This window comes from Lynx rufus, unplaced genomic scaffold (genome assembly GCF_022079265.1).
Source record: "Lynx rufus isolate CCGP_SWC_20201006 ecotype Redwood Valley unplaced genomic scaffold, mLynRuf1.p SCAF_22, whole genome shotgun sequence".
NCBI classification, from domain to species: Eukaryota; Metazoa; Chordata; class Mammalia; order Carnivora; family Felidae; genus Lynx; species Lynx rufus.
The window spans coordinates 32479-57220 of NW_025814837.1; the positions used below are offsets into that span (position 1 = coordinate 32479).

Consider the following 24742-nt stretch of genomic DNA (forward strand, 5'->3'; position numbering starts at 1 on the left):
TCCTGTAACTGCTGAATTTATTAGAAGTTTCAAAAGTCCTCCCTTCCCCTAGCCCCATGGAATCTTTAGAGCTTTCTATTTATAAAATCATGCTATCTGTAAATAGAATATTCTACTGCTTCTCTTCCAATTTGGATGATTTTTATTTATTTTTCTTACCTCATTGCTCTGGCTAGGACTTTAGAACTATATTAAATAAAAGTGATTAAAGTAGACATACTTGTCTTGTTCCTGATCTTAGAGGAAAAGCTTTCAGTCTTACAGTGAATAGGATGTTGTGATGTGAATATGCAGTGCATGATGAAGAACAGACTGATAAATGTGTTTCACAATTTGTTCTGTAGGTAATATGACCAAGGTACCTCAAATCATAATATTGTCCTAATGAAGGAGAAATAAATCTTGAAGCGGAAATTCTTTCCTATATTTTCCTGGGTTATCCTTCTCACTTTGTGTACTCAACTAGAATCTCTGATTCTTTTATTTAGTTAACCTATTTAGAAATTCTTGGTTATGAAATCTAAAAATCATGCCTTTCAGGTTAATATATTTGAGTATAAATTCTGTCTTGTGTTTTTCAGAAGATGCTTATAAGACCCAGGTTAGAATTGACAATGAGCCAGCTTATTTGGACATTTTGGACACTGCTGGTCAGGTAGGTAATTTTCACAGCTTTCTCTAATCTTTGAGTCCAGTTTAGGCTTTAATCTCAAATCCATTTATCACAAAGAAGAGTTTAACAATTCAAACAGGACAAGAACAAATTCACAATAGCGATGGGGGATTAAATAAGAAAAGAATTGGAAGGGAAATGTGACTCTTTGCCAACAGAATATTTCAGCATTCCCATAATGTTTTAAATATAAAAATATAAATGTAGATGTAATATTGCCATCTAAGATGATAAAATTAGTTTATTCCTCAGATGTAGGTAAAACTTGTCTTAGACCCTAATATGATGATAATTTTTATTAGAAAAATGTTGTGAGGTAAAAAAGGAAGATCTACTCAGCAAATATGCTCATGGAACCAAGGCTAGAGACAGGCAGAATGGGTGACATAAGCAAGATGCATCACAATCTAATGCATTAATTTACAAATGTGTAGATAAGAACAAGGACAAAAACTTCTTTGGTTTAAAAGATACATAAGAAAACAGAAAGGTGGCAAATCAAACAATTATTAGAAAAAAAATAAGCAAAATATAACCAACCTTAAAGTGGGCATACCTGTATTAATATCAGACAGAACAGATTTTATTGCAAAAAAGCATTAATAAGGTGTGAAAGTGTCCTTTTGTAACGGAAGAATAATCAAAGATAATTTCTGGTCTATATTCAAGACAAATGTGAATCCAAAACCCATAAATCCAAAAGCATGTATAATGGGAAACTTTAATGCACCTCCGTGAGTACGTGCTATGTCAAAAAGTAGTGCAGTTGTAGATTTGAGAACTCATTTAGCTGAAACAGCATGTTGCAGTCGATGTGTGAGTAGGCATTCTTTTCACATAAGTTTTTACACATTTTATTGATGTGTAATACAATTGCACAAAATGTAGTCTGAGATTATTTGTTACATATATAATTTTGCTTTGTGACTTAGAATGTGATAAACTTTTGGGATATGTTTAAGCTAGTGACTACCTCTCCAGTGGGAAGGGGAGAGCGACAAAGTGGACTTCAACTATTATATGTAATGAGCCATGTTTCATAGAGTTCTGATTAAATATAAGAGAATATTAATAGTTGAGAGCCTGGATCATAGGTTCACAGATCTTCATTATGTTATTTTCCTTTTGTACTTAAAGGATTTATATGTTTAAATGTTCTTTTTCATCTCTTTGATATAACTATTTAAAAACACTACATTAACTGGTACATTGGTATATGCCCCTGGCAATACGTGGTCTGTTTCTATATTTATGAGATTTATTAAGACTATTCGAAGTCCATATATTAGCAAATTCATTTGTTCTGAGGGATATTAGGACAATGGGCTTATGGTAGAAGAGGAGGGCTGAAGCCATTGGGGCTATTTAGAGTGGGGAAATTATTTCAGTTACTTGAAAGAGCTGCATTATCCAAGGGAAAATATACTTCTTTTCAGGGGAACTTTAAGCCTAATTACAAGAAGATTGAGTAGGTTAAATGTCATTCAATGTAATAAAGTATTTTTTAACATCATGTTATCAAGATCACTAGCATACAGTATATACAGTGTGCTCTTGGTTTGGGGGGTAGATTCCCGTGATTCATCACTTACATACAACACCCAGTTGTCATTGCAACAAGTGCCCTCCTCAATGCCCATCACCCATTTTCCCCTCTCCTCCACCACCCCCCCATCAACCTTCAGTTTGTTTTCTGTATTTAAGTGTCTCTTATGTTTACCTCCCTCCCTCTCTGTTTATAACTAGTTTTCCCCTTCCTTTTCCCCATGGTCTTCTGTTAAGTTTCTCAATTTCCACATATGAGTGAAAAAATAGGATATCTGTCTTTCCCTGACTGACTTATTTCACTTAGCATAATACCCTCCAGTTCCATCCACATTGCTGCAAATGGCAGGATTTCATTCTTAGTGCCAACTAATATTCCATTGTATATATACACCACATCTTCTTTATCCACCCATCAGTTGATGAACGCTTGGGCTCTTTCCATAATTTGGCTATTGTTGAAAGTGCTGCTATAAACATTGCCCCTATGAATCAGCACTCCTGTATCCTTTGGATAAATTCCTAGTAGTGCTATTGCTGGGTCATAGGGTAGTTCTATTTTTAGTTTTTTGAGGAACCTCCATACTGTTTTCCAGAGTGGCTGCACCAGTTTGCATTCCCACCAACAGTGCAAGAGGGTTCCCATTTCTCCACATCCTTGTCAGCATCCAGTGTTTCCTGAGTTGTTAATTTTAACCACTCTGACTGGTGTGAGGTGGTATCTCAGTGTGGTTTTGATTTGTATTTCCCTGATGATAAATTATGTTGAGCATCTTTTCACGTGTTTATTGGCCATCTGGATGTATTCTTTGGAGAAGTGTCTATTCATGTCTTCTTCCCATTTCTTCACTGGATTATTTGTTTTTTGGGTTTTGAGTTTGGTGAGTTCTTTATAGATTTCAGATACTAACACTTTTTCAGATAAGTCATTTACAAATATCTTTTCCCATTCTGTTGGTTGCCATTTAGTTTTGTTGATTGTTTCCTTTGCAGTGCAAAAGCCTTTTATCTTGATGAGGTCCCAATAGTTCATTTAATATAATAAAGTATTTGTAACAACTGAAAACCTCCTCTGACAACAACAACAACAAGCTTCTTGGGAAATAGCCAACCTACCTCACTGAAAATAGTCAACTAGAATTATGCTTTGGTAGAAAGTGAAACCCTTTGAATTTTTTTTAATGTTTATTTATTTTTGACAGAGAGAGAGAGAGAGAGAGAGAGAGAGAGAGACGGAGCATGAGCGGGGGAGGGGCAGAGAGAGAGGGAGACTCAGAATCCGAAACAGGCTCCAGTGTCTGAGTGTCAGCACAGAGCCCGACGCTGGGCTCGAGATCAGACCGTGAAATCATGACCTGAGCCGAAGTCGGATGCTCAACCGACTGAGCCACCCAGGCACCCCACCCTTTGTATTTTTAATAGTCAGTCTACAAGAATGTATGAACACTTACCTGGTCACATTTGGTATTAATGTAATCATAGATAACTAGATGTTTTTCCTCTCCATTGGTGTAGGGTTGGCCATATTACACTGCCCAGGTCAATGAATTGTCAGCAGATGAATCAACCTGCTAGTTCTTGGTTGAGGTCTTAGGAGGCACTAAGGGTGCTTCTGCTATGCATGAAGAGAAGGCATGAGGCAGGTAACCCTTGGTTACAGGAAAATGAGGGAAACACATGGAACAGACCTAGACTCAAATCAAAGACTAGAGCAAAGCCCAGCTCACTCACAATCTGACGCACATCTGTTCTAGCCACCACACAAACTGATGAACTAGAAAAAATCATGAATACTAGTAGCTTCAAGCTCCTAAGTTTAAGTAGCTTTAAGCTTCTAAGTTTAAGTAGCTTTGTCATGCAGCATTATTATGATAATAGCTGTCAGTGCAGCAAATTAAATGAGTCCTTATTAGTTCAATATGCCTAGAGATGGAGACTATTACTTGTTTGTAGATGAAGTGGTGAATGTGGAGAGAGAAATCTACACATACTGACTCCAGTGCTTTGTAATGCTGAGAGTCTATGCTCTGGAATCAATGAAAAACTTGTAAATAAACAATTTTAAAAATGTATATACCCTTATTTTTCTGAGCTAGCTTCAACTGCAGCCAATCATATTCAGAAATGCATCAGTCTCAAAAGACAATGACTTGTTGGCTTCCAAACTATTAATCTCTCACATGCAAGAGATAATCTATACAGTTGATTTAATGAGACTTATGCCACATAGGGAACAGTAGAGAACACCACTGAAACACATTTAATAATACCATCTTGTTTTCTTTTGTAAATATTCTTATTAAACATCTGTTGAAATTTATTACCGTTACAACAAACCCAGGAAATAGAAACGTTACTGTTGCCACATAGAATTTGAGTAAAATAGTATACAAAGAAATGATTGTCCTTTTGGAGGCAATGTTGGTAGTAGGGCCAACTAAGTGTTTGTGTTTGAGCTGTACACATAGCCCTGCAGTACTTAAATAATTCCATGGAAGAATCATTGGCCATCACAAAACAGCATGTTGGAAAGGACTTTTACCTTAACCATTCTTCCAATGCTTCCATTCTTCCAGTGCTTCAATTCTCAATGCTCCTGCCAAATGCTCATTAAGCTTATGTTTGACCAAGTCAGATGATTAGGTACTCTGTTTCTGGAAACAGACAAGAGCTTTTAGGAAACTTTAATTATTTGAAAGTATTTTCTTACAATGAGATTACATTTTCCTCTCCATACTTTCTACCTATGGGTCTCAGATCCCTTGAAAAAACATTGTTACTCATTTTATAAATGAAAAATTTAAGTCTTACAGAGGTTAAATGACTTAACTAAAATAATAGAGCAAGCCACTGAGCCAGCTATTACTAGATTCTATCTACAATCCTGTGCAAGCTATTTCTTCACTCCTTTCATGGAATCCCTTTGTATGTATGAAGGTACTATCCTAGGTCAAGAAAATGCAGGATAGAATAGAATTTTGCTTCTGTTCTTAAAATGCTTAAGGTTTGGAGCAATGGGAGATACTAAATTAAAAATTGCAACAAATTGTGATAAGCAGTATAGCGGAAGTGTAAAATTTTTGGTAATGAGTTATCTCTGTTACCTAAATTATTCTTTGTTCTGACCTAAATATAAAAAAATCAATAAAAATAGACTTAAATAACAATATTTACATTAATTTAGATGAAACTCTAACAAAGTAAGTTCAGTTTAATTAAAAATGTATTGAATTATTCTCCTCCTTATTAGAAATGATACAAATAATTGTCCTCCAAACACTTCAAATTATATATTTTTTGATGTGCTATATATCTAGTCACTGAAACTTCCTAGGAAGAGCAGAGAATTCCAATTTGGAATATGCAAGCTCTGGTAAAACCATAAGCAAGTCCAGTGAATAAATGTTACTTTATGGGGAAGGAGGAAGTTGGGAGAAGGTGCTTTAAATGAAAGTCCGTTGTTAAAAAGCAAGAATTCAGAGTGATGATAGTTTGCCATTGGCTGAGTTGCAGTGTTAGTAAATTTCTTCTAGAAGATTCAATGTATATATTTTCTTGTTGAGGCCTATAATTAATAATTCTTTCCTGTTGACACTTGTGTTGGGGTGTATAATGGACAGTTCTTCATGTAACTGATATGGTAACTTTTAGCCCTCTGACACTACTTTAGTGAGGATTCTCTTTAATTTTCACATTTCCTGCTTTGATCAAGACCTTTCTCTAGAAGCACCACTGATCAAAAGTCAGTTTTTCTACCACACTAGTGATTTTGTCCTTCAATGCCAGGAAGGACCTTTCCTGGTTGTCATGTTCTACGTCAAAAGGCAAATACATAAGCAGTTGGAAACCATTTATGGCCACATTTGGGTGACTAGGTAAAGAGGGAAAACTCTCAGGCATTTTTCTTCTATAGTCCATATTTATCAAGATTGTAAACATTGAAGATCATCTCCTTATTAGGTACATCATTTTTACAAAGGTTTTACAGGCACCAAATACAAAACTTAAGAACAAAAGAAATACAATACAGAACAAAAGAAATAGCAAGTCCAAATTGTCTGGTGGTTCTAAACTGGGACCATAGATCTGAAAGTAGCCAACTGAAAATATTTATTGACATTTGTTCCAACTTAAGGGAGAAAAATTCTCCTTATGGAGGCAAACATACAGTCATGTATGCCTTCTGGAAGTCCCAGTTTAAAGCAGGCACTTAAAACAAAATAGTCAATACTGCAAGAGCACACTGAAAGAATTAACCAAGTGCATTCGGAAAGACAGAGTGCAGGTATAAACATGAGGCAATAGCTAATGGACTCTTTACAAGAATGGTAAAACTTCAAGGATATATTAAACTAATATCTAAAAAATGCTTTTGGAGACAAATGTTATCCAATAATATAGCCTATAAGTTTGCAAATTCAGAGATCATGAAATTGAATAAAAATCCAGCCAGATAATAGTACATATGAAAGAGTTTTGTGAATTCTGAGCCTTGTAACCCTTCCGAAAAAGCAAGTAAAAAATTAAATTGTCACAAGGTCATGATGAGGCTTTCTGAAAGCTCATAATCGGGGGGAAAGTTTCCCCTTTCTCAAGGACTTGGGAAATGTGGACCAGGGCATTTTCTTTCCATAAAAGATATATTAGAAGAAAACAGTGAGGAAAAGGTCTGGTCTGGACATCTTGGAAAAGCTGTCTCCTCAGATGTTTTCTTCTTCAGTGCTGGGAAATGTTTATTTTCAGGTCACCAGATGGTGTGTAGGTCGGGTCAGAGTTTGGTGCTTTCTTTAGACGGGCCACATGAATCCAAGAGTCTATTCCTTGGAATTTGACAGTACAAGGATAAGTTAGCAATACCTGATAAGGGCATTTCTAGTGAGGTTGAAAGGAGGCTGTCTGGAGGTGTCTTTTTCAATAGACAAGATCTCCAAATTGCAAGGTATTATGCTTAAAGTTCTCCCCCAGGAGTGCACTGTGAAAAGATTGCCCGGCTAAAGCATGGTTATTCTTAACAAAAGCAATTAGACATTTACAGTGTTTCAGTATATCTCCTTTTATTAACTGTGGGTCAGAGAAGTCAGGGGCCATGTACATTGGACATCTTGTGACTATCTCAAAGTGTGAGAGTCTGAGTTTCAAAGAGAGTGACTCTGAGATTTAGAAGGACTAAAGGAAGTTCTTTGGGCCAAGGTATTTAGAGGAGCTCTACAGATTTTATCAGTGGAGTCTTAGTAGCATCAATAGTACATTTGACTCTGTGGATTGAGGATGATAAGCACAATGAAAGTGTTATAAAACCAGCCAACAGCACAGACTTGTCAAAGCACATGATTATTAAAATGGATTCCCTGATAACTATAAAGTTTAAAAGGGATTTCCCAAGTAGGGTTCATCTTTTCTAACAGAATTTCAGCCACAGAAGAAGCAGTGGCCTGTATATAAGGGAAATTTTCAGTCCAGTGAAAAATGCATATAAGCCATGACTAAAACCTATGAATAATCCATGAGATGGGGGGAAACTAGCCCATTTGTTTGAGCAGGATTTCCTGCATTATAATTTAAACAGGTGGGACAAGTGAAGTAGGGAATTTTTGTGGCCTTATTAATATTTTTATACCAATATAGGTTCATGAATTCTCTTAATGTATCAGTAGGCTAATGGTTTAATGACAATGGTATAGTGGTAAGTAGTGAGAATTTTGGAATTTCTCATAGTACCAAATTGCTACTTGGCCCAAACCAGAGTTCTCCCTTTTTATTGAATGAGCACTTACTAGGTTGTCAATATTGTATTTCTTTCCTGCGTCCAATTTCTGAGTATCTTTGGGCAATTTTTCCAAATTATCATTTGGGAGAACATCTTTTTCAACCACAACTGAGGTTTGCCTATTAATTTCCTTGAAAGCAGTGTTTTTGGTAGAAATAACAGTGGTTAGGGTTAGGGTTTTCTTTGGTCTCCAGAGAGTTGAATTTGGAATGCCTAGGAACCTTAATAACCAGAGCATCCAGCAAAAGTATGGTATCTAGTAAATCTTGGATAAAGGATCCATTTTTAACTTTTCCACACTGGAGGTAAGAAAACATTAATGTTTCCTAGCATCCCAAAGTCAGGAGCTATCCTAAAGGCATAGGGACTAGGGGTATAAATGTTTGCAGTTTTACAGTTGGTGAAGATACAAGGACGGTTAAAGGGGATCCCATGATTTCTTCAGTAGCCTTAACTAAAAGGGGAGTGGTAGGAATGGTTCTGAGGCAAGAGGGATATCCTTGGGCTACAGTACCCTATGGGTTAATAATGGTCTGTATGTTTTGGGGTGGGTATTCCAATGGCATTCATTCCCTTTCTTCACATACAAAGAGGAAAAGGGGAAATTGATAATTAGGATGTCTGAGGGAGCTTTATTAGACTTTAAAGTCCCAAAAGTTATAGCTTCTGGATCCATATAATAGGATTAGGTATGTCATTTGTTTTAGTAAAGCATACAGAGGTTGAGTCGTAAGGGAGAAGCCGGGAATCTAATTTTGAAAGTAGCTAGCCACTCCAAGAAAACCTCATAATTGGCACTTACTTAGTTTTAGGTTTTGGGAAGTTCAGGATGCTATAAGGCAAACTTGGTTCCAAATGTAGTTCTTGTTCTGAGGTCAGGTTCCATAAGTATTGAATCTGAGTTTAGCAAACTGTAATTTTGGGGGTATCTCGTGTCTCTTTAAGGCCAAAAATTATAATAGATAGATGCTGCCTTTCATTGAAGAGGTTTCAGAAGACAGCAGAGAGAATAAAATCATCTACTTACTGTAACAAAGTAGAGTGTGCAGAAAACTTATCATCCAAATCAGCTTTTAAGGTGTGTGAAAAGGAGACTCTGTAAAATTCTGGGGCATTACTGTCCAAGTGCATTCCTGTTCTTTCCAAGTGAAGCAAAAAGATAGTGGCTATCTTTATCAACCTGAATAATAAAATTCACTGTATAAGTCAATTACATAAAAATTCGCTTTTAGTGGAAATAGATTCTGGTAGCAAATGGGGAGGGGGTGTTAGGTAGGAACAACAAGGTGCCAAGGGGTAACAACATTGGTTATTTCTTGGTGGTCCGGGACAAATCTTCATCCATCGCTGTTGGGTTTTCTCGTAAGTAAAAGAATGGGTATTATAGCCACTAGTGCAGGGGATAATGAGCTCCTGCACCTTGTAATCTTCTATTATGGGCTTGATGCCTTGAAGAGTTTCTTTATTTATGGGGTATTTATTAATTCTGGAAAGAGGGTTTTGAGGGGTCTATCTGAATCTTGATGGAAGGTGCACCATGGATTCTGCCAATATCAGTTAAAGATCTTGCCCATATAGAGGATGATAGCTGAACCAATAAGGACAAATGATTAGTATCCCAAGACTCAGCTAAAGTGTTGTCAGATTGAGCAAGTAAAAGATGTTGAAAGGTCATTTAATTCACCTGGTTGGTTTGATTACTATTGTCAAATTCTAGAATTATTTCCTCCTTTGAGAGAAAGGAATTCTAGCATATTTTTCTAAGAACTCTCTACCCCCCAAGGTAGAGGGGTAGAGGAACTAAGGACAAAGGAGTGTTTATCTCTCAAAGGGCCTAGGTGATGGACATAGGTTCAGAGACAGGAACCTGTTGAGATTGACTAGATACCCCCATTATTGAAACTCTATTAGTACTCCTAGGCAGGAGTTACTTTTAAACAGTGGGGTTGAGCCCTGAGAATGTAGCTCTGGTGTCAGTAAAGACAGAAATTCTTTTTTGGAGAGTGGTTTCTTTGATCCAATTAAGAGGGAGGATTGGGAAGAGCCCCTGTAGTTCCTCAGAACCCCTTATTGAGACTTAGGGGGCATAAGAAAGGCTGGCTAGAAGGCTGAAGGTGCCTGAATCACTTAAGATGGTAGCAATCTTTTTTCTAACATCCTGGCTCTTGGCAATAACAGTAGAAGCAAGGAGGTTTTTCGTTTTGTGTAGGGGCCTTCATTTGCCAAAGTTGAAAATTAAGAATTTTAGAGGTGTCTCTCTCAGGTGACTTACCTAGGGTTCAAGTGAGCTGGTTTGCCAAGTTAACTAATTAAGGAGTGGACATAGTTTTCCATTCCATTCTGGTCCCTTAACTAAAAAATATCATGGTTCAGCCCATTAACGAAGTTAAATACTACTTTAGTGGATTCAACGTCTAAGAAAGACCAGAATTATTGTTAAAGACAATTTAATGTTGATTATAATAGTAATAAGCAGGTTCATGAGGATTTTGTGTGCAAGTCTGAATTTTGTTTTAATCAATTTAGGAAAGGCTACTGTAATTGCTCAGTGGAGATACCCAGGGAGTGTTCTAGCATTTTGTCAAAAATTATGGGTTAGTTTCTCTAAATCCCTCTAAAACATTTCAAAATGTTACTATCAGAGGTGTGTGGGTGGCTCAGTTGGTTAAGCATCTGACTCTTGCTTTTGGCTCAGGTCATGATCTCACAGGTTGTGATTTCAAGCCCCACTATCCATACTGAGCCTCCTTGGGATTCTCTTTCTTCCTCTCTTTCTGTCCCTTGCTCCCATCTCTCAAAATAAATAAACTTTAAAAAAATGTTCCCATCAGGCTACTTTCACCAATGTTTGGCCAACTTAGATGTAAATCCGAGAAATCAAGTTGGTAAGTTTGAATAATTTTGACAAATTCTTAGCAAACCTATGGGAACCTCCTAAGTCATTTTAGGAAATTCTGCATGGCTAACAATTCAGCTTTAGTCCAAGGAACAGAATAAATTTGGGGTTTATTTGAATCATCAGAAGACTTAACTTTAATGGGGCAGGTTTTAATATGTTGGGGAGGAAGGAGGCAAAGGGGAAGAGATTCAGACAATAAGGGAAGTTTGGCAAGAGAATGAGAATGGTGAAACAGAGCTATAGAGGAGGTGGACCCAGTGTAGATGGGGAGGATAATGTCATGGAAGGTGGGTCCTCAGCAAAAGGTGGCTGCCATGTGTTCTGAGACAAGGAAGATGGGGAAAAAAAAAGCCTCAGAATCCTTTTTGTTTTTCTTGAATTGTATGCTTCCCTCAGTCTAGCAACTGGATTTTTCACAGGGCAATTTTCACAGGGCTGATGATGTTTGGAAGTTTCAAAATACCAATCAAAATAAACATCCAATCCACTGACAATTTAGAGCCATGCTGTCCAACTCAGTTTTGAGAAAAGTAATCTTGGGCAGATCAAAAGTTCTCCATAATAGCAATTGATGTTCTAAGTTACTTTTGGTTGGGTTGGTCCATTTAGAGAGAAATGCAGATAAAGGGGCACCTGAATGTGTCAGTTGGGTAAATGTCTGAGTCTTGATTTGTGTTCAGGTCATCATCTCATGGTTCCTGAGATTGAGCCCCATGTCAGGCTCTGTGCTGACAGCATGGAGCCTGCTTGGGATTCTCTCTCTCTCTCTCTCTCTCTCTCTCTCTCTCTCTCAATCCCTCCCTCCCTCTGTTCCTCCTCCTCCTCCTCCTCCTCCTCTTCTTCTTCTTCTTCTTCTTCTTCTTCTCTCTCCTCCCTCTCTCCTGTCTCTCCCTCTCTCTCCTGTCTCTCCCTCTCTCTCCTGTCTCTCCCTCTCTCTCCTGTCTCTCCCTCTCTCTCCTGTCTCTCCCTCTCTCTCCTGTCTCTCCCTCTCTCCTGTCTCTCCCTCTCTCTCCTGTCTCTCCCTCTCTCCTGTCTCTCCCTCTCTCTCCTGTCTCTCCCTCTCTCTCCTGTCTCTCCCTCTCTCTCCTATCTCTCTCTCTCTCTCCTGTCTCTCTCTCTCTCCTGTCTCTCTCTCTCTCTCTCTCCTGTCTCTCTCTCTCTCTCTCTCTCTCTCTCTCTCTCTCTCTCTCCTGTCTCTCTCTCTCTCTCTCCTGTCTCTCTCTCTCTCTCCTGTCTCTCTCTCTCTGTCCTGTCTCTCTCTCTCTCTCTCTCTCTGTCCTGTCTCTCTCTCTCTCTCTCCTGTCTCTCTCTCTCTCTCTCCTGTCTCTCTCTCTCTCTTCTGTCTCTTCTCTCTCCTCTGTCTCTCCCTCTCCTCTGTCTCTCCCTCTCCTCTGTCTCTCCCTCTCCTCTGTCTCTGTCTCTGTCTCTCTCCTGTCTCTGTCTCTCTCCTCTGTCCCTCTTCTCTCTCTCAAAAATAAACAAATTTAAAAAACAGAAATGCATATTAAAAGGAAATGCCTATAATATTTAAATTTTTTTTTCAACGTTTATTTATTTTTGGGACAGAGAGAGACAGAGCATGAACGGGGGAGGGGCAGAGAGAGAGGGAGACACAGAATCGGAAACAGGCTCCAGGCTCCGAGCCATCAGTCCAGAGCCCGACGCGGGGCTCGAACCCACGGACCGCGAGATCGTGACCTGGCTGAAGCTGGACGCTTAACCGACTGCGCCACCTATAATATTTAAACAAAAACCTGGTTAGGGTCCAAGAATGGGGGAGGCAGCACACTGAAAGCGTTTTGATGATTGGGATCATATTTCTTAGACGGTTTCTCTAGAGAGAAAGAGAAAGAGAAATCCTAAACTGCACAGTTTCAACAGGACAAGCCCAGCCCCAAAGGAATTGAACAAAAGACCAGCATAGTTACAACAGGAAAGATCTAGTCCCAAACAGGAGTCAGGACCAAAGGCAAAAGGAGTATTCTCAGAAAAGATAAAGCCTTAAAACAGATCCTGACTAACATCTGGAGAACTCAAAACAGAGTGGAGCTCAAAATCCAGGAGAAAACTTAACTTCAAACTGCAGGGTTGGTAAGAAACCAGGGAGTTCAATCAGCTCTGTGGGTACCAGCACCTGTTTGCTAACTAGTTTCAGTTATTGGGGGTCATCTCTGGATACCACTTATCATCAAATAACATTTACCTTCAAAATAAAAAAAAGTTATTTTACCATCAGAGATGAATTTTTTCAGTAATAGCAGATAATAGCAGTCAGAACATGCAAGCTATGGCAAAACCATAGACAAGTCCAACAAATGTTATTTTTATGGAGAAGGATGAAGCTGAGAGGGATTGTTTTGAATGCAAATTGATTGCAGAAAAGCAAGAGTTCAGGGTGATGATGGTTTCTCATGGGCTGAGTTGCAGAGATGGTTGATTTCTCCTGGAAGATTCAATGTACATCTTCCCCTATTGAGGCCTATAATTGACAATTCTTTCCTGTTGATGATTCTTCCATTGGGGTCTAGAATTGGCAATTCTTCATGTAATTGACATTGGTGGTACGACATCCCCTTCTAGCTTCCTGACTGCACTTGAGTAAAGTTTCCCTTTAATTTTTATGTAAACTAGAAATAAAACTTTATCTTAAGGGCTTGCCATAATAGTCAGAAATATATGAAGAAAAAGTAAAAGAAAAAATTTTAAATACATTCAAAAATATAGACAGAAGAAAAAATATAGGCAGAGATTAAAATACAAACTGATATTAACAGTATCAGCATTAAGAGAATAGTTCAGTTCTAAATATGACAAAAGAGAGCATGTTTACAACCAGACTTGTGTCCTGAATTGATAAATCTCGATCATACACTTTGATTTTTGGGAAAACAGGCTTATATCATGGTGAATTATTATGTTGGCTCTGAGACAATTCACTATTAACAGTACTACAAACAGGATGGTCCTAAATCCTAATTTTCCAAGGGCATTCCTAGTTAGTACTTGGTATAGATGAATCAATGCTTGTTAATTTTTTTTTTTTAGCATTGCTATTCCTTCAAAAATGCTCTGTTTGGATTATAATTTATATATTCATCCGAACTATAAACTATTAGCTTTCTTCTCCAGTAAAGTGGCTCTAAAAGGTGACTGTAAAACACCTGTGGGGAGGTAGGTGGAGGATGGGACAAATAGGGGATGGGGATTAAAGACTACATTTACCATGATGGGGGTCGGGGGGAAGGAAAAAAAACACTTGTGATTTAAAGCAAAGCCAGGAAAGCAAACCACTAAGCAAATAAGCCCAGAAACCAGAAAAAAAAAAAAAAAACATGACTTGTAATAGCCAAACCAAATGTCAAAAGAAAAAAAAATCCATGGAATAAATTTCCTATATTCTTTAAGAACTTTCTCATAATGAAAGAGACTCTCAGGTCCTCAGTCTCTGTCATTTTGATATTGGAGTCAGATATAATACATGCTGGTTCCTTTTTCCTGAAGAAGTTTTAGAAGCAAAATTTCAGAAGTGGGTTTCTGTAAGTAAATATTTTTATAGTTGAAAAAGAAAAACTGACAACCTATAATTTAGGAGCAAGATAAAATTTTTATTTTATTATTTTATTTTATTTTATTTCAGAGAGAGAGAGAGAGTGTGCAAGTGGGGGGAAGGGGCAGAGGCAGAGAGAGAATCTCAAGCAGGCTCCACATTCAGTGCAGAGCCCAATGCAGGGCTCAATCTCATGACCGTGGGATCATGACCCCAGCCAAAATGAAGAGCCAGAAGTTTAACCAGCTGAGCCACTCAGTGCCCCAAGAGAAAATTATTTTAAAACACAAGATGAAATGCAGTAGTTTAGAAGTATGTAAATCTGGGATCATTTGGATATTAAGACAAACATTTCTAAAGGCAGATACAATGATATTCATAAATAACATTATTAAACTATCAAAAATTATAAGTTATATTTTGGATTTTCTGCTAGTACAATATAAAAACAAACTTCTACAAGATGACCATTAAAAATTGGTTTTCGTGTTTGTTTATTTTGAAGAGAGAGAGGGCTCATGCATGCAAGTAGGGGAGGGGCAGAGAGAGAGGAAGAGAGAGAATCCCAAGGAGGCTTCATGCTCTCTGTGCAGAGTCCACCATGGAGCTCTATCTCACAAACTGTGAGATCATGACCTGAGCCAAAATCAAGAGTCAGACACTTAACAGACTGAAGCATCCAGGTACCCCAAGATGATAATTTTTAGATGTTCTAAATATAAATTTCTATTAACTTCAGGAGGGGTGGGGGAGGAAATCGCTAGACAGTGAATTGTATAAAAATACAAAGAAGACACAGAGGCCCATAACCATGTCCTTAGTAATTTAGTGTATGTACAATGCAACAATAAGATGATATCTGTATATATCTATCTATGCACATATCTCATTCTCAACATGATTAGTTGGGCATCCATAGGTCTACACTGGATTAATCATTTTATAAGGACAAAAGAAGCAAAATCACTATAGTCTCTGGCCTTGAAAAGCTTGCACTTTTATTTTTGCATATGTTTAAGAAAGAATCTAGATTCAGAACTGAGGAAAGAGATGTGAAATTTATTGCTGTGTCTTAATCATATTACCTCTTTAGCTTTCTCTTACAAACATTGAGTGTTCCTTATTAAACCATGTTTTAAGCATCTAATTACTCACCAATGTGATATGTGGAACGTTAAGATTTATATTTATCATTTATATTTTTAGCTGAAACTTGGCAGCCCAAACCTGCCATATTAAAAAAAATTATATACACTTAGCCTAAATGTACCAAGTAAAATGACTACTAAGACACTTTAAATATACTTTTGATCAAAAATAACTGAAAAACGGGCTGTCATTCAATGAACTCATCATTCAAAGTATTTCCTTTAGTATTCCACTTTTGTGGTGGACAATGCAGGGCTTTGCATCCTATAATTACTGCTGGGCTACTCTGCAAACAACTTACACAAAGAAAATTCCTTAGTAGAATCTCTACTCAATTCCTAAATGTTTTTTCTTAATACCCATGTAAATGACAATAATTATGAATATGTAAAATTAGAAGGGGGTTTAGAAGTCACATGTCTTCCTCTGTTTATAAATAAAAATTCTGGGGCTCAGAAGAGATAATTGGCTTATCCAAGGTCACATGGCTTTTAAATGCCTATATTAGAGTGAATGTCATTCTATGTCCATAAGTCATTCCTAAAATCGTGCGGTGATGCATTACCTCCTCTAAAAGCCATTTCTGTGGACAGTATTGAACTATTCATGACTGCTTGCTATTAGTGTATCACTTTTTTGACAGTACTAATGATACTTTGATTAAAAGAATCTTAGTTGAAAACCCCCAGTACAGGAAACTGACAAGAACAATGAATCAAACTCGCGATGGTAACACCAAAGAAGAATCTAAAGAAAAAGAATGCCATCAGTACAGGAGTTTGTTTGCCACCATGTTTTTCCCCTTTATATATTCTATAACATTTTGCATAAAGAGTTTATCTTCCCTACTTCTAAATGTCAAGGGGATTTGTAGTTTTTTTTTTCCTTGAGTTACATTGTCATATGTTGATTCATTAGGAAAAGATTTGAGTGATAAATTAATAACAATATTGCATCCATTTGGCATCTCTCTGAATGATCAAATTAGCAAGAATAATAAGGTCAGCCCATATCACTTGTTAGGACTCCTGTACAGCTGTATCCTGAAGGAAGAACCCAATTATGAATAAGTACTCCATAGAGGCACCTGGGTGGCTTAGTTGGTTAAGCTTCTGACTTCAGCTTAGGTCATGATCTTGAGATCTGTGAGTTCAAACCTCTGTGCTAACAGCTCAGAGCCTGGAGACTGCTTCAGATTCTGCGTGTGTGTCTCTCTCTGCCCTACCCCACCCTGATGCTCTGTTTCTCTCTCTCTCTCTCTCTCTCTCTCTCTCTCTCTCTCTCTCTCTCTCTCAAAATAAACATGTTTTAAAAAAAATAAGTACTCTATAAAAGTGAATGAAACATTTGGGCATATGACCTATATATTCCCTATATCTAACATGAGTGGGATATGTAGAATTAAACATTATCTCTGAATCACTCTCTTCTCATTCTTAAAACAGATTAAATGTTACTTAAAACATTTGTGTTCTATCATTCTATCGTTCTCAAAACTGTTTCATTCATTCAACAGTGAATTATTATGTACCAAACACTGCTTATGTTCTGTCAACAGCTAGTAGCTATGACAGATTCGAACAAGTTTCAAAAATGTCTCCTGTCTTTAAGAAATTGGGAATTTAGTATAGTAGAGGCAAGAGATACCTGGTTTGTTAACAGAAAATGTCACTAATGTGTCATAAAGGTACCTCTCAAGTTAAAGAATGAAAATGAACTAGTTTTGCTCACACAAAAGGATAAGCAGAGAAAGATAACACAGGAGGGCTTTTTCCAATTAATGGTTAATTTCACTGAAAGATATATTAATACATAAAACTTCTAACAACTGAGTTTGTTAAAAACAAGTGGGTGATAATGCCTATCATCACAGACATTCTAAGGAATAGATCATTTTGATGATAAAACCAAAGGTATTACAAGTTTTTTTTATTTGATTTCTCTTTTTCTTCCTTCAGGAATATAGCAAGATTATGATAAACATTTTTTTCTTCTGTGTTCTTTTGGGGGAGAATAGAATGAGATATTCTGGATGTGTTGGGGCATTGTGTATAATTGGGAAAGCTACAAGGGGTAAAGAGAGGAATTAGAGGAAAGTTGTGAAAACTGACCTCCATGCTTGGGAAACAATATAACAGCGAAGACAGAATTTGGGATAAGGAGGAACAATAGCTTTATTTCTTTGCCAGGCAAAGGAGGTTGTAGCAGGCTATGACCTTCAAAAACTGTTAAGCCTGCCAGGGGGAAGGGGCTAGGGAGTTTTGTAGGGATATACAGGCTCTAGCCAGTTTCAGCAGTAATTGTGTGGTGTGCTCCTGATTTGTCATTTTCAGGGTGGTACTGGGGTCCTGAAACAAAAGGTTAAGGAGGGGAGATTTGCGGAAGAGAGGAGAGAAGTTACTTTAAAATCGAGCTTAACTGAAGCATTAGTGCAGCCATTTTGATTTTTGTTAACCTTTATGCTTTTAAGCAGTTTCAAAAGGAAATAGAAAATAGAGTTCTTACAACTAAATCCAGACTTTAAAGGAAAAAGTTTGATGTTACTTTGTAGATCCTCTTTCTATACTTGATGCCCAGGTTGGCACATTGGGACCATAGAATAAGGGGAAGAAAACTTATCCAGAAATAAGGACATGAATTTGGCTGCCATGACTATGGACGCTGAGTATGGTAAACAGAATACTGTAGAAAATCACTTAGGAAATACTAGCAGTCTGTACATACATCATAGTTAACATATCAAAATTAGTGTCTGGTGTCTCATTAGGTTTTGGTTTTGGTGTTTTGGTGTTTTCTTTTGTTGGTTCAAAACTCCTGGTGAACTTATTTTCTGTTAAACTATTCTTATGCCTAAGAATCCTTAAAAGCCCTGGAAAATAAATGTGTTGCATTTCGTATGAAATTCAGAAACAGATGGAATTTGGGGAAACCAAACTTCTCCATTAGAAATCAATTCTGCAGTTAGGCAGTAGAGCTGCTGAAATGCTCTGTCATTCAAGGAACTTGGGTTATTCATAGGAGCAACTATTGTAAATAGCGTGCTGATTTTGGCTTCAACAAGTAGCTGGAGACAAACTGTGACCAAAAGAATTAGAAAATATATTGCCCCAGAACCATGAAGTACCTTCAAAGTAAGAAACTTCTAATCAATGGAATTTGATGAGGAGCCACTTATAGAATTGTCCTGGAGACGCTTTAAGTTTATCTGTATTCCCAAATCCTCTAATTTCTGAATTCTTGTTAATACAAATGAAAATAATGAACACCTCATTCAGTGATTACTCAAAGTTATAGGGGGTCTCAGACTGGCGGTTTGAAACTAAATGATGAGTCCACCCACTAAGTATCTTTAGTATCACTAAAAAATCAAAAGACATGTTTTTCCTGCCAGCCTCCTAAACCAAAAAATGTGCACCCTACTTTCATCTTTGAAGCAAAGCTTTCAACTCCCAAAGGCTCTTCAGATAAATATACTTTCATACCTAAACATAATACTTGTGTGAGTTGCTCTGACAGTTATCTAGGTTCTTGTAGCTTATTATCCAAAAGTGCTGTTCTCTCACCCTGAATCAATTCAAGTTTCAAATGAAAGCTAAAATATCTAATGGAAATTCAAAATGCATTTTTATCAGTAATATTTTTAATGGCTCATAAGCTGAGTCCCTCAAACGATAGAAATAGTTTTAAAACCATTTTAAATGGGTTCCTCTTTCCACTTTTTTTCCCTCCCAACTATAATACAGGAAAGCCTCATTACGATAAAATGCTATTACATTTCTTTGCAAATGTTCAACTTTGATTTCAAAACCAAGTTGCTGTTCTGGGAAAGCCAAGATGCTTCCTGTACAATGACTATTTTATTTGAGGCAGGTTTCTTGTATAAATAAGGTATAGGTCTGCCGTTATAGCTACCCATGTTCCTAAACTTTTTCTCTCCTTTAGTCTCATGCCTAAAAAATAAAATAAAATAAAAAAGAATACTGAGTTATAGAGCAATAAATAATAGACATGAAGTGAGATAGTTGTTTTTATCTAATCAACTACAAAGAGCTAAATTCAGTCAAACATCTTCTCATTTAACTATAGAAAGTCAATGAAACTAACACATTTACAGGAAGTTTGGTGCCAGTGCTGTGGACTACCATCTCTCCCCTCTGAGAGAATACTGTATTAGTTAGGGTTTTCCTGAGAAACAGAACCAATAGAATATTAATATTGATATGGATAAGAGGAACTTTATTATGGTAATTTGCTCACACAGTTATGGAAGCCAAGAAATCCACAATATGCTTTCTTCGGGCTGGAGAATCCAGAAAGTCTATGGTGTAAATTCAAATCTGAAGGTCTGAGAACTGAGGTCCTGATGGTGTAAATTCCAATGTGAGCCCAAAAGCCCAAGAACCAAGATCGGCAGTATCTGAGAGCAGAAGATGAATGTCTCAGCTCAAGCAGAGTGAATTCATCCTTTTTCTGCTTTTTTGCTCTATTTGGACCCTCAATAGGTTGATGAAGTCAACCACATTGGGGAATGCCATCTGCTTTACTCAATTCAGCAATTCAAATGCTAATCTTCCTGGAGACACCCTTAAAATTAGACCCAGAAGTAAAGTTTTATCAGGTATCTGGGTAACCCTTAGCTCCATCAAGTTGACACCTAAAATTAACCATCATGAATACCATTTGTGGAAGCTCTTCCATTAATTGGAATCAAAATATCAGATGACTTCATTCTAGTAGTTGTGGTAGTTAGAGAAGAATTTATTGCTGCTTTCACTTTGTGGCTCTGGTAAAATCATAGGAAATATAGCCTAAATAGTGATATAAGTGGTGGCTCCAGGAATATGCTTAAAAAACTTACTGGGGGTCAAATCACTCATGTGGTCAAATATCTTTACACTAGATTGTGATGATGCTAACTGTTCTCTTGGGCATAGGTGCCAGGTCTTCTCTGACATTGATCTTGTGCTCCAGTAGTACATGAGAGAAATGTGTAGTTACAGTTGAGAGTCAGCAAGGCAGTGGGATGGGGTAACATTAAAGTAAGCTTGCTTGATACTTGAATAGCTTTAGCTAGGTCTTGATGAGAACTCTCAGTATTTATATAATCATTTTAGAATTTCTGTGTTGAACCTGAGTTAACATGTCCAGCAATAACTGTGTAATCATTTCCAAAACTCCACTTCTGCAGTAACTGATAACAACTTTAATAATATTTCCAGCCAGACATTTATTCCTCTTTGAGGGAAGAAAGATCATGCAGATTGGGGTCACTTCAGGAAAAACTGAAATTCTTGAATTGTTTTTATAGTCGAGAATTGAGGCAAATGCTTGGTGGGTATATAGTGACTATAAAATTTATGCTTTTTGATTTTTATATATAAACCTTATAAACCAGAATGACTTTTAAAATAATCCCCAAAGCTATATTAGCTGTTCAACCTATGAATAACATAGTCTTGAAATATGGCACCACATCTGGAATCCTACAAATCAGACTCTCTAAGATGCACTGAGAAACTTTAAGAGCATAAAAAATAAACAAAAAACAAGTAATTTTAAATGTTAAAAAAATTAGAAGAAAGGTGATTGATTAAAAATATGCAAATAGGATATTTTGAGAAGCATGTTTAATAACACAAATAATTTTCTTTCTTTTTTTTAATATAAATATTTTTCTATACTCAGGGAATAATGAGCAATGCCTTGCCTGGGGAAAAAAACGTAGTCAACATATTTTCTGGTAATAGTAAACTGTACATAATCTTAATGAATAGTGCTAACCTATGCCATGGGTATAGCATCTGTTAAGAAAGTTAAGTTGGAAAATACCTTCATAACTAATTAATATTAAAGGGGTAGAGTTAACTGCCAGCTTGGACTCAGGATCATTTGAGTACTGCTGCATACATAGGCAATAACTCAAAGAATTTGCCCAAAATCTTCTAAATGTTACATGATTCCTAAGGGTTTTGCCCATGTAAGTTTGTTCGTGATGTTGGGTAATACAGATTCTGTGACAATTTTTAAATTTCCTTTTTTTTTAAGCTTATTTATTTTGAGAGGGAGGGAGACAGACAGTGGCAGGGCAGAGGGAGAGCATGAGCAGGTAAGGGGCAGAGAGAGAGAGAGAGAGAGAGAGAGAGTCAGAGTCTCAGCCAGGCTCTGTACCGTTAGCATGGGAGCCTGATGGGGGGGCTTGAACTCATGAACTGTGAGATCATGACCTGACCCGAACCCAAGAGTCAGATACTTAACTGACTGAGCTACCCATTCCCCCTGTTAAATTTCCTTCTGAGTTGTTCCTCAGAATAGTGAACCCTCTTTAAGTTTCTGTGTTTTGAGAAATCTCCTACAGAAAATCAAAGCTTTAACAGGGTTTGAGACTTTCCAGTTAATATATTGAAATGAACGTGCTAATAATTTAATATTATTTACTTTATTTTTTTAATGTTTTTTAATTATTTTTATTTTTGAGAGCAGGGAGGGGCAGAGAAAGAAGGAGACACAGAATCTGAAGCAGGCTCCACGCTCTGAGTTGTCAACACAGAGCCCAACACAGGGCTCGAACTCATGAACCATGAGATCATGACCTGAGCTGAAGTCAGACACTTAACCAACTAAGCCTCCAGGCACCCCAATCAATTACTTTTTAAAAATATTTTCTATCTCTTGTTTGGTAGTGTGTTTAGCCTCATTTATATTTTCTTGGAAATTGACTTTTGCTAAATTTACTTTAGTGAAGAGGTGCCAGCTGATTGCTTTAAGTGGTCCACATGGACAGTGACCTCCCTAGTCATCATCCCAGAAATTTCTTAGACATCCATGTAGGCATAAGGTAACTGACTGTTATTTTCTAAAAGCTGTAATGTCTTCACTAGGCTATTATTCCCCCTTTGGAACAGGTAAACCTCTAAGCAATGGTTCATAGTAAAAGTAAATTATAAACTTTTATTAGTGTGACAATTTCATCCTATGATTTAATCTTAAGTGGAGTGCAATGACCTAAATTGACAAATGAGTGGTCCTTACAGCCTATTAGGAAAATAGCAACATTCTAGCCTTGGCCTTCAATTCTCTTTGCTTCAAAATAGAATAAATTGCCTCTTAATATGTAAACCCCAGAGAGTACACTGATGTATGAAAATTTCCAATAAGTCACAAAGCTGTCATTTTAAACTTAATGTCTGTTGAGGATCTAGCCTGAAGGCTGTTCAACTGTAGAGTTTAAGAGCAATGATCTAATACTTGTCATATTCTCATTTTATATATATTTTATATATGAAAAATATACATATTATAAGATATGGTATATGTGTATATTTTAATCCTTGACCAGAAATGAAACGCTACTTTAACTTTTTATTTTTATTTTTTTTAAATTTTTTACTTTTTTAACGTTTATTTATTTTGAGACAGAGAGAGACAGAGCATGAACGGGGGAGGGTCAGAGAGAGAGAGACACAGAATCCGAAGCAGGCTCCAGGCTCTGAGCTGTCAGCCCAGAGCCCGACGCGGGGCTCGAACTCACAGACTGCGAGATCGTGACCTGAGCCAAAGCCGGCCGCTTAACCGACTGAGCCACCCAGGCGCCCCGCTACTTTAACTTTTTAAAATCCTATAAAAGTATTTTCTTAGTTGTCTTAAAATGACCATGTCCCAATATTGACAAATCTCCTGCAGCTCTTAATTCTAGCAATTAAATGGTCAAACAGTAAGACCCCAAATTATCTTGTAAACAATACAAATAACTGATTCAATAAGAAAATTTTGATAGGAGACCATGTTGTTAACATATGACACTGGACCAAGGAAGTGGATAAGCAAAGCAGAGATGGGCTCTTATCTCATGGAACCTGGTTTTGTGCAAAAGAGAGATGAAAAACTGTAAACTATAGAATACCAACTATGCAAAGGAAACCTGGCCTAATATAGAGGGTTGAGTGAAAGCTTTAAGTTGAGAAGTGAGTTTGAATTCATAAGGCAGATAAAAGGGGAAAAAACTATTCCAGATATGGAAATTGGCTTGTGGAGGTGTCTGCAGTGGGGGAAATGATGATAGGTTTGCAAACTGAGAAGTCCAGTACTTTCCAGACAAGGAGCATGAGACGACGCATGTGACAAGATGGGGCGAAAGAGGTCAGTCTGATCATACCAAGGCAAAGTAATCATTCAGAATTTTATTCCAAATGTACTAGAAGTTGCTGATGAAGAGTAACAAAATCAGGATTGTATTTTTTTAGCCAAATTTAGCAGTGGGGGGTTGTAATCAGGGTTGTACATATTTTTTTTTCTATTTCACCCATCTTCTCACCTACCCTTCCCTCCCCTCCCCATGGTAACCACCAGTTTGTTCTCTGTATTTGAGTATGTCCCTTTTTTCCCTTGTTTTGTTTGTTTTCTTAAATTCCAAATTAGTGAAATAATATGGTATTTATCTTTCTCTGACTTATTTCACTTAGTGTTATACCCTCTAGATCTATCCATATTACTGCAAATGGCAAGATACCATTCTTTTTTATGGCTGAATAATATTCCACTATGTGTGTGTGTCTGAGTGTATACACCACATCATCTTATCCATTCATCTATTGGTGGACATTTGGGTTGCTTTCATATTTTAGCCATTACAAACAATGCTGCAATAAACATAGGGGTGCATGTATTTTTTTTGAATTATTGTTTTCTTACTCTCTGGGTAAATATCCAATGGTGGAATTACTCAATTACATGGTAATTTATTTTTAATTTTTGTCCACAGTGGCTGCACCAATTTTCATTCTCACCAACAGTGCATGAGGGTTCCTTTTCCTTTATATCCCTGCCAACACTTGTTATTTCTTATCTTTTTTATTTTAGCCATTCTAATAGGTATAAACTGATATCTCATTGTGGTTTTAATTTGCATTGCTTTGATGATGAGTGATGTTGAGCATCTTTTCATGTGTCTGTTGACCATCTGTATGTCTTCCTTGGGAAAATGTCTATTTTGTCCTCTTCCCATTTTTAAATTGAATTATTTGTTTTTTTGTTACCGAGTTATTTAAGTTCTTTACATGTTTTCGATATTAACCTCTATTCTATATATCACTTGCAAACATCCTTCATTCAGTAGGCTACCCTTTTGTTTCCTTCAGTGTGCAAAAGCTTTGTGTTTTGGTGTAG

The 24742-nt window shown here is 37.0% G+C and overlaps 1 protein-coding gene across 1 annotated transcript in view; it reads left to right on the forward strand.

Moving 5' to 3' along the window:
• Positions 1–581: 581 nt before the first annotated feature.
• Positions 582–24742, forward strand: part of RIT2 (Ras like without CAAX 2) — a gene marked incomplete at its 5' end in the record, with an annotated part of 239965 nt that continues 215804 nt past the window's right edge. The window contains one exon of the mRNA XM_047086866.1: positions 582–655. Coding sequence (XP_046942822.1) covers positions 582–655 — 74 coding nt within the window. The remainder of the gene's footprint in view (positions 656–24742) is intronic.